The 11,279-nt window shown below is 39.0% G+C and overlaps 1 protein-coding gene across 1 annotated transcript; it reads right to left on the bottom strand.

Moving 5' to 3' along the window:
- Positions 1-453: 453 nt before the first annotated feature.
- Positions 454-10,549, bottom strand: LOC139738607 (retinol dehydrogenase 8-like). Its single transcript, XM_071649223.1, has 6 exons — positions 10,410-10,549; positions 6,898-7,172; positions 5,670-5,849; positions 4,681-4,774; positions 3,443-3,551; positions 454-2,599 (listed from the first exon to the last, which is right to left on the bottom strand). The coding sequence occupies exons 2-6, from the start codon at positions 7,163-7,165 to the stop codon at positions 2,372-2,374; spliced, it is 879 nt and encodes a 292-aa protein (XP_071505324.1). The 5' UTR covers positions 7,166-7,172; positions 10,410-10,549; the 3' UTR covers positions 454-2,371.
- Between the last annotated feature and the right edge of the window lie 730 nt (positions 10,550-11,279).

Genomic DNA, 11,279 nt, shown 5'->3' with positions numbered 1-11,279 from the left:
AACGTCATGTCCGCAGTCCTCATCACAAGATTATTATGATTGTCTGCATCAGTCCTTATATGTTCTGCTCTCACACCGTATGCTAATAATTATTGTCATTCAGCCCAATAGCATTTGGATCCACTTCGCTTTACTCTTCCTGTAAAGGCTGTTATATATCTCATATTTTCATTTCGTCATTGGTTTCGTCACCAAGATGTTGGGGCAACAAAAGCAACAAATTGCATTATGATTTTCCTACCTTACAAAAAGTGGGCTCCACATAACTCACAAATTGTGCGACAGCAAGCCTCCGCTGTATTACGGTATTGTTTGTAAAGTTATCCATGGATCTAGCCTACTAGTATCTCTTCTCCAACAAACGCATAAACATATGCACAAACAAACATACAAACGCACACTTTCTATACATATACTAAAAAAAGCACGAGAAAAACGAAAAGGTGCACTCTCCTACAGGAACTGATTTCTTTGGTTGCGTGAGTAAAGCATTCTATAATAGTGTCAGTGTTTCAAATGTATGTAGTATCAATGGATCGTTCCTATGGTACACTGAGTAAATCTCTCCCATTTGCTTCAGATACTGTAAAATGGTACTAAATGTCCCACCTAAAGGCCCATTATTCAGATTTTGTCAATAGAGGGCCTACTGCCCATGGAAATAATTATCCCTTGTGCACCACGTATCCTTCACTTGTATTATGATGTGACTGATGTGTGACTTACTACACTTCATTACACAACACGCACATAACTGTTATTAAAAGTGAAAATTTTTCATTATTTTATTCAATTATTTATGGGTATTTTTCTCAATCTGTTTTCATAACACCAAGCTCACGAAGTGACACAAACAAAATGAGAGAACATAAATGATCACGTTGGAATTACTGTGGCATGGTACAAATACTGCTGTACCTTACTTTCTTCAATGTCATGGTGTTCATTCCATTACCTTAAAACTACGATTTACCACATGCAGATGACAAAGAACTAGCTTAAGCGCTTCAAAATAGTTTTAAAATGTGAGAAAGGGAGAAAAACAACCAACGTAAAAAATGTCAACATAATCAATGTTAAGAATTATAAAATATACAAAATGTGAACAAGTTTTATCAAAAATCGCTTCTAGCAAACGTCTAGAATAAACCGTCCACAGTTATATGGTTTATTGAGAAAATGAGTGATATTTCCTCATATTTGCAACTTAATGCCAATTTGTTATATGGTAAGATGTTTTGTTATACATCTGAGCTACACATTATGCATCAAATGTGATGAATGGAACATTTCTTTTGAATCATTGTTCCCAATAGTAAACAGTGGCTTTAAAGCTGACGAATGCCTTTAATTGCTCTTTCGAAAGCATTATTAGATGACGAGTGAGATGTTAACGAGCATATTCCACAGTCCATCCGTAATTCTATGATATCGATGAATGAAAGTATTCCCCTCTCCCACATTTGCAAACAATATTGGTCAAACTTTCCAACTTCCAGTGGTCCTACTTTCCATCTCGAGATCTCTTGCTGGTTGGGAGTTTTCCACTGGGATTATTTAAAAGAGATAGCAGTGGTTTTTTTTTCTTCGAACAGTCTGATGTCACGCTTCAATAACTCTGCCCAAACCAATCATTGTAAAACATTTCTGTAAATCGACTGCCAGAAATAATTCATGTATCATGATTATTTCATCGAGTGCGAAGCTGGCTCGATGACTGAATTCTACTGACAAAACACATATCTGGCTTTAAAAAAAAACAGTTTTTTTTTCAAGTTATACTAAAAGCACTCGTAGAGGGTAAACCTCTACTACGTTCTAGGATAATTAAAGTAATAAACTGGTGCAAGCGTAAAACAGAAAACCCTGCTTAAGGTTTATGATATATCATCACCAACGAAAACCAAATCACCTGTCCTTTTTATATTGGACATGATTTTGCTGAAACAAAATATCAAAATTCGTTCATAATTTTTCGACTGATAGTGCCAACAGACACACACACACACACACATACACACACAAAACCCAGATTGAGTTAGATGGTTTGTCGAAGTAATTATCAATGTCATTATCATTCTCATTATGAGCACTATGTGTCTTACAGATGATAAACGGAGATGCGTTATTCAATGGAGTCAACTTATGTCGGTGGTAAGCCAATTAGTATCTCACATGTACATTTCTCCTAATGCCACATAACTATCTATTCAGCTGCACGTTTTCTCTTTTATTTCATGGCGTCTCACTATCGTTAGTTTATATTTAAACCGTATCGAGGGTGACCTTCAATGTGAACCTCTTACGTCACAAATGCTTTTGCCCATATTTGGTAAACTGCCGCTTCTCTACCTGGTAAGCAGTTACGTCTTTACTTGGAAACTGATTCCATAACTTCAAAGAATTTTTTGGCCGCTGTCGACCCGACGCCGTCCACAAATCGCTCCTTCATGTATCCGTCCACCCATCCACTGGTTGGGTAGCGGAGGAGCGGCTCTGCACTATTCAGGCATTCCAAGACGAGGTCGGCAATGTCTTCTCCGCTTTGGAAATCATTCGTTATCGAGGCCCACAGTTTGCTTAAGTATGCCGCCATCAGCTGAAAGTTGGACAACATGGACATATTTTTATCATAGCACAAAGGAAAGGTTTTCAGTCACTGACCTGTAATGTACCATTTAGGTCAGTGGTTTGAATACATTGTATAAAGCAAAAGGTTTCATAGAAAACTATCATAATTCGCATGAATCATATACTCATGTCTACAGCAGCACTGCTGTCATTTTCTGTCTCAGGCAGAAATTATCGGGAGAAACTAAGAAAGTCACTCTTAAATACTTAAACAACAACAAAAATCAAAGAAGAACTTATAGAGATTTGGAGGGGAGATATGTCTACATGTACTTTATGTAGAAATGTCGATATTGCTTAAGACACTGCTGCTCAAAGACGCTTTTTTGGATCTGTTTAAGAAATCGAGAGCTTTAAGACTGGTCTTATAAATCGTTGCTTGCCCTTGCTCTACATGCTAATAACTTATTAAGTCAAATGCATTCACATTCACATTCGCATTGGTTTTATCCTTTCCATCATCAACGAGACTATTGAGGGCACATTGCGCTGTTTTTATCTGAAATATATAAACATATAAAGCCGTCTCTGATTGGAAGGGCTCTTTCCAAACCCTGTTTCTCCACTTTCATAAATAAACCTAAACTAAAAATAATACTTTGGACTTCATTTTGTCGTGTATAATTTATTGTCAACTCAACGAACGCCATCGTGGCAAGGAGCGCAGTCATGATGAAGGAGGAGCTTCCATAACAAATTAAGCATAAATATAGCAGTAACGATGATTATCACAACAACGGCTACAATCAAAACTGAGCATCGAAGCTCATATGATTTATAATGTCCACATAAATAGATACAAACGACATACTTTGGCCGATGGTGAGTTCGGGTCAGTCGATGATGGGACATCCACTTTGTTGGCCTCTATGTTGTCCACGAATTTGGTTCGCACAGGACCCGGTGCAATTGAGCTAATCCTGTGAGGGGGAACACAAACACATTGCACAGAGAAGACAGATATTGCGATAAAATTAGTTATTCATTGTTATTATCTTTATTCAAAATTCTCCAGCCCAGAACATGTTCAACATCATCAAGTTCACCAAAACTTTTACAGATGGAACTTGCAACTTTAAAGGTGTAGGTCAATGTCATACTGAAAGCACCTTTAAACGTGCAAAGTTTCACGTCGAAGGAAGGTGCCCAGTTTCACCTTGAAAAGTGCTTCCAGTGTGTCATTAGTCTGCACCTTTAACCGTGGGAAGTTGAACCTTTAGGAAAATTGCAAAGTGCAACTTTACAGGTGCTCCGAGAGTGACGTCAGCCAGCATCTTTAAAGATACGAAGTTGAGGTTTAAAAAACAATGCAAGTTGGTCTTTGAACCCAGTGTGACCTTTAGGAAAAGTGCAAGTTGGACCTTTACTGGTGCTCCCAGTGTGACATTGGTCCGCACCTTTAAAGGTACGAGTGAAACTTTTACGAAACGTGCAAGTTGCACCTTGCAAGGTGCACCCAGTGTGGTACTGGTCTGCACGTTTGAAGGAGCGAAGTTGCAGCTTAAAAAGTTCTCCCAGTGCGACATTGGTCTACACCTTTTAAGTGCGAAGTTGAAACTTTAGTGAGGAGTTAGATCTTCAAGGGTGCTCCCAGTCTGACTTTGCTCTGCACCTTTAGACATGCGATGTTGCATCTTTTAAAGTGCTCCCAGTGTAACATTGGAATACACCTCTTTGCAAAAACCCTTTCTTCTTACAGTGAACGGTAACAATGATGACATCATTAGGCTGCTGTCATACTGTTTGATTGTTTTTCCGTTATAGTGCTTGTTGGTTTGAACAATTATTCCTTGTACAGTGTGCAACTCACAATGGCCACGCCATCATTCCATTTGCGGTGTATTTGTTTAGCTTTCCTGCTTCCTGAAGGAAAATCATGCATTATTATTATTGTATGTACTCAACCAGATTTGCCAACCAGATGAAATACAAAGAATACGATCAATTCGATTCTTTTACGAAGGACCAATAATCACTGTATGGTTTCAATTATGATTCTGATTAAAAATAGATATGAAAATCAACAGCATTAATCACACATGTTCGTACCAAACGTTGAAGCAGCGCAGTTCCGGGTACAAGGTTTCCGTGAGGCCCTCCAGTGCAAATTTAGTCGCGCCATATATAGGCGAATAAGGCATACCTTGGCGAGGATAGATACGAAGAGAGCAGTTATGTCTAATTCGTCATCCCATCATTAGTTACAAGCAGTATTATGATTATGACAATCGCTTTTACTAGTTATGTTATGCTAGATATAGCATGCATGCATGTACACATGCAAATAATAATTCATCATGATTTACATCCCTACCCTTAAAATACGAACAATGTTATTTTAATAATGCTGCAAATTCTATAACCAAACTCAGAAGCATCTTTCAGCGCGATCTTATAGAGATGGTAAAGTTTTTGTTGAGATGGAGCTTTAGTTTTTCAACTTTTCTTTGACTATTTTTCAGGATGATGAGAAACCTCTTATGAAATATGAAAGAGGATATCGTTCTAAGACTTCAGAGTTTATTCGATGAAAATTGGTTTCCAAATGGTGAAATGCTCGTCAGTCTGATAGAGTATTTAAATTGATTATCATTTGCAATCAAAATGTTTCACAATGACTAACTGGATCAGTACGTATAACCATTTAAGGCTAAACAAATTCTCATCATAAATGTGCTGCAATAAACATAGTTTTTTATTAACAAAGATTTGCCAATATAATTAAAATGATCTCGACTGTCTACTTTTTTGTCTATAAAGTCGATTCTGCCATGTCATCAAGTCTAGTGAGAGTTACAGTTTGTATCTCGAAGGCAAAGGGATTAAAGGTTCTAAACTGATCGTGAAAAATGTTCACACCACAAGCACACACCCGCACACACACACACACACACACACACACACACAAACACACGCTTGCTCGTGATTCCGGTATGAATAAACGTACATCTGTATTTTCTGAAGTACAGGTGCCAGAGTCCCTTAGTAAACACGTCAAAGTATAATCAGTAGAAACACCGCCACTAATCATTGCTTACCAACAATGCCTACGAGACTGCTGATGTTAACGATGCGCCCTGACCTTTGGGCCTTCATGCCCCGAATTACTTCCTGGGTCAGCCGGAAAGTCCCGAGGATGTTTGTATCGACCAAACTTTTCATGTATGCCATGCTCACTTCTTCGAAGAGACCCATCTGCCCAATTGCAGCATTATTAACTGGGAATGGAAATAATGAAAGTACAGTACTGTATAGAACAATAATGTTTATAGTGTGTGTTTCTTTTTAATCGAGTCAAATTGAAAAGTGTTCAATGTTCATAAAATAATGTCAAAATTATTTGCACTTCTGATGCGTTAACATTTTAATTGTATACCATACACGCTGACATCCTGCATGGAGTCGTTATCGACTATGAATAAATCTCATAAACCTTAAAGCCAATTTTCTGAAATCTTACGCTCTATCATTTTGCCGTGATCACTTCAAATATTTTTGCATACTCAAAATGATGCCTCGATCGGATGACTTCCTTGTTTGATCAATTTGTTACTTTACTTAGCATTGATACCTTAAGTTTAATGATGAACATCATACAATACCTTGTACATTTCGTAAACTTAATGATATTCTCGACATGTATTTTTGCATGTTTCGTCATTTTTTACATTGACATACTGTATTAAAAGCCTATATCATATCTTTGGAACACCTAACATCCTACAAACTTTACTTTTTCGTGGGTTTCTCATATTACGCGTCACTTATAATGATTATGTTCTTATACATTTGTGCAATTTGTTTTAAATTGACTGTTGTGTTAAATAAACATTTTTTTTTTGGTTCTAAAATCAAATGGAATATACAAGTTGTATGATATGTGGAATTTGAAACATGAATAAAAAAATAGAAAATGAATATCTACGAAGGACTAGTAAACTGTGGTTTTACGAACGTCGTGCTAGCATCACAGCTCCCCCCTCAAATATGTCTATATAAGGAAAGGAAGAGGTAAGGAAGAGGTAATCGTTATACGGATATACCTATTGCAGTAACACTGCAAGGTACGATGATACGCTATGCAGAGGCTGACTGAAACGAGACAGGGACAAGAAGAAGAAGAAGAAGAAGAAGAAAAAGAAACACTAACGGGAAACTGGCGATAATGCGAGGTATCTCCAGTATTACAGATATAGCGCGAAATTCTATTTCAATTTGTTTCAATCCGAGTGTGTCCCTCCATAGCCACCATGGAGGATGGCTTACTCAAAACATCGATGCGTCCATCTCTCTCCGTGATCTCCTTGACAACCGAGACGATCTGCTCCTCCTCGTTGATGTCGAGCTTCAGGATGAAAAGCGTGTCGTTGAGGGCGCTGCCCGCCGCCTTCTCCAGATCCTCTTTCTTGGCAAGGTTCCTCATTGTGGCGTAGACCCGGAACGACTTGTTTGGGTCCTGGGCCAGCTTGACCGCTGTGCTGAGGCCAATGCCGGACGAGCAGCCGGTGATGAGGGTCACTTTTGGAGATGCCATGATGCTCCTGGTTTCGACGCAAAATAAGAAAGAAAAAAAAAAACTTGTCCTTGTAAAATACAGTAAGAGTGGGGAATACAGACAGGTAGATAGTTACCCTAACAAATACGATCATGGATCTTCATTGTGAAAATGTAGTTTGCCTGGCAAAATCCGTCCATCATAAAAAATAATGACTGTGAGTCCGATACTAGGCAAAAAAAAAAAAAAAAAAAAAGCCCGCGAGACAGTACTTACAGTAAGCCCCGTGATGTAGGGCTTATCAGTGTCGAACTCATGGGCCTTGTTTGCCTAGTGTTGGACTCATGGACCTTTGTTTTTCTGACTAGTGTCGGACACGTGGGCCTTGTTTGCTTAGTGTTGGACTCGTGGATTTTGCTTGCCTAGTGTTGGACTAACGGGCCTTTTTTGTCTAGTGTCGGACTCGTGGGCCTTGTTTGCCTAGGTTCGGGCTCATGGACATTATTTGGCTAGTGTCCAGCTCATGGCCTGTATGACTTAAGGACTGTATGGGTGTCAAACTCGTGACGTGTTCAAGTTCAAGTTTATCTTATTTTTCTCCATCTCAATATACGCACAATGTGAATGAAAGAAAGGAAATATCGACGTAAGAATAAAAAGGGGGTATGCATTATACTTTGATGGGGATTGAAGAGATAAGGCATTTTGGTGATAAATGAATTAGAGGATGGGAGATGTGGGACCCATTAAAAAGTGAAGCTTGTGGATTGTTGGTCCCACTAGCCAGTAGGCCCCTATATACTAAGCAGAAAAAGAGGGAAAAGAATGCGCGGTCATCAAATCCAATGATATTGCTTTAATCAGTTAACCACATTCATGAAACATAATTACATTTCGGGGAATGATAACACTTAATGAAGTGTATAAATCAGGCAGCGACGAAAGACAAGATGTAACGACACTTCCAGCCTTACATTTTGCTCTGAAGTAAATTTAGTTGTAATCCTGTCTTACTTGCTGACCTGATGTTTCGTGGATGTAAGTCCTGGGGAAGTAATTGCCTCATTTTGTGGCCGTCTCCACGTGGACATTGCTATATATTGTATTGAAGTTTGACTTGCTAGATGACAACTTATTGCAATGTGGGTCACACTCTGACTGGACGCGCATGTGTTTTGCAGTTAGCCTAGGCCAATCACCGTGGGTTTTATTTTATTGGAGTACCGATAACCGGTTCCCATCCGTTTACACTACATATACTTCTGAGTGGATCATTCATCCGTACATCAAGCATATTTTTTTTCCGACATTATTTCCTGGCGATTATAACGAATACACGATCCAATGGTATCGCTACCTTTCGAAAATATTAGCGGATTTTAACAAGCGACAGCAAAGTCAAGTCCTATACCGAAAATGTCATTGCTGATACACCGCCTAAACATCGATCGATTCATTGGTTATTGTTTGTTTATTAATGTGAATTATGGTCGTTACAAAATTACGAACTTGATAGACCACAACTAACTGTACAGCAGCTTGCTGCCCCTTTATAAGATGAGCGGACTGCTATTTTGCAGGAGCATTATACTATTTGATTGCTTCGATATAGGCAGGAGGTGCCTGGCTGTACCGCCCTTGACTCTCACAGATCATGGAGGTCACACTCGCTACTGACTGAGCCGTGTGCACGAATTCCAGTGGGACCTTTGGACCCTGGATGGCTGTAACAGCAGCCCTCTGCTAAACGTTGTTTATCTATGTCCAAGTTCACGTTTCTACCATGATTCATTTCTGCCTCATATCACCTTAGAATGTATATCGATATACATAAGTCTCACAAGCCTAAGCCTCTGTAATGTGTTTGAAGTAAATCTGTGTGAAATTATGTTATGTATGTAAGTACACAGAATCATAAATGGGTGAATGTACACGTCCCAGTTAAGGTTGCTGTATGTTCTAGGGAAAAGTGTAAGAACCCATATTGTGTATGTACTGGTGTATCTCAGACGTGTATTTGCTTGCCTGTCTGTGAACTATTATCATGAGACCACTTGATGATTTATGAGTGTGCATATTTGCTGGTGTGTGTGTGGGGGGGGGGGGGGGGGGTGGGTGGTTGGGGTGGGGTGGCTTTGTGGGGTGGGGGTGGCTGGGTGAGTGAATAGAAGTATGGTTGTGTTCACACCATACACTGTAAAAACATCGGTGTTAGATTTAAAACCATGGGTGTTAGATTCAACACCGATCAAGTGTTAATAGTGGACCGCACCCACAGGTGTAGAAAATGTATTGTGATGGTGTTGAAAAGTGTTCACCTGGCACTTCATGGTGTTAATTTGACACAGTATCTGGTGATATTTTGACACTGTGCTGGTGTTAATTCAATTATGACACGGCATGGTGTTGATTTGATATTGCTAGTGTTAATGTCAATGGTATAACACCCGTCCAGCTTCAATAAGAGACCACACCCACTGGTGTTACTGTGGTGTAAATGTGTTTACACACTTTTTTTCAAAAATCAAGTACTTTATCGGAAAATTCTTGATCGTCTTGTTGAAGTTCAAAATCAACAAGAAGTGCAGTTACTAAGAAATTCTTTAAAAAAAAACACAATTTTATATTTTGAAATGACACCAGGAGGTATTAATCTAACACCATAAATGAGTACCGAAAATTTAACACCAGCTTGGTGTTTCATATTTAACACCGGACTTTTTGCAGTGTATTGTGATAAATTTGACAAGAATCTATCGTATGGAAAGAACGGTATAATATGAGAGGATTTCCGGTGAAACTTTATACTATGGAAAGACTAAGTTATTGTAAATATCGAAAATCAAAATGATGACGACTAACCTGGGGGGCGTTTCATCAACGAGTTCGTCGGAGGTTTTCACCGACGAATTTGCTATCAGCCAATCAGACGCAAGGATTTACACTGACAACTATCAAAAGCTAATGAAATCCTTGGTCTGATTGGCTGATAGCAAATTTGTCGGTGAAAACTCCGACGAACTCGTTGATGAAACGCCCCCCTGGACTGACGATTTTGATTTTTATATGAAGAGCATAATATAAGTGTATTGACGTAAAAGACTAAAACATTACGCATTACGGGCTGAAGCATTATGCATAGATAGTCGGCCAGAGACGAAAATTGAAAATGTGTATCGGCACTACACAGATATCTCGAGACGAAATTGAGGTATAGAAAATGCATGAAACTGGATGGAATAGAAAATGATAATCGACGAAAAAGCCTTAATCATATTCTTACCTGAAAAAAGAACGATCTAAGATATAGCTTCCCTGGGAAATATATCCGGTGCACAAGCGTCAGCAATTGCTGGAACAGACCCGAGTGGATATCAGCAGGGCCAAAGCTGTTTCACAAGTATCCGCGCGTAACTGCAGGCGGCCGTTCGCGGCCGTTCGCAGTCGGATGTTCGCAGTTCGGAAGTATAGCGTGTACGTGCAATTGGTCAGTCGAGTTTCATAGTGGGCTATAGTGTCCTTCCCTGAACGTTCGCATGCTCCTTGAAATCAGGCCTTTAGTACGACTTTATCGACTCATGAGTGCAAACATATAAAATCTTCGTGAACGAGAAAGCTCTTAAAGGGAAAACGTATAGCTCCCACATGCCTGCAGAACTGTCAATTTTTGCTCTAAACTGTAGCACATGTGCGACAGGAATGTGTGAAATAACGCCACGATTTCGGCTGGGCAACGACGAAAATGCAACATATTAGCCCAAAACGTTCTCCTTAAGTATATTATGTTCTACAGCCTCAGAACATAGGCCTATCCGATCGTGGTGACATAATTGAAATGATACACAATTAGCTACAGAAGAAATAACTGCATTAAAATACACATAATCAAAATATGATGAAGGGAAGTGCTTTAAAGGTAGGCCACTGTTTACCATTGGGAATAGTGATTTAAAATATGTTCGAGTTGTCACATTTGAAGCATAATGTGTATAGGTCAGTTGTATCACAAAACATGAATATTTTGCAATAAAGCCTAAAATATGAGGAGATATCACTATTTTTCTCACTGAACCATAACTGTAGACGGTTTAGTCTGGAAACAATTTCATTAGAACTTTTTTTAATTTTTGCATATTTTACAATACATTGATAG

The sequence above is a fragment of the Diadema antillarum genome, unplaced genomic scaffold (genome assembly GCF_040938485.1).
Source record: "Diadema antillarum isolate AM-2024a unplaced genomic scaffold, OU_Dant_1.0 seq00000759_RagTag, whole genome shotgun sequence".
Classification (NCBI taxonomy): Eukaryota; Metazoa; Echinodermata; class Echinoidea; order Diadematoida; family Diadematidae; genus Diadema; species Diadema antillarum.
Note: the sequence above shows the minus strand (reverse complement) of the source record. Positions and strands in the feature narration are given on the sequence as shown.

Excerpts from the sequence above, each read along its gene's own strand:
- LOC139738607 (XM_071649223.1), bottom strand. The coding sequence starts at position 7,165 with ATGGCATCTCCAAAAGTGACCCTCATCACCGGCTGCTCGTCCGGCATT. Across the intron at positions 5,850-6,897 it reads TGGACGCATCGATGTTTTGA|TTAATAATGCTGCAATTGGG; the intron begins GTAAGCCATCCT and ends TTCCATTCCCAG. Across the intron at positions 3,552-4,680 it reads CTGCGCTGCTTCAACGTTTG|GATTAGCTCAATTGCACCGG; the intron begins GTACGAACATGT and ends TCCCCCTCACAG.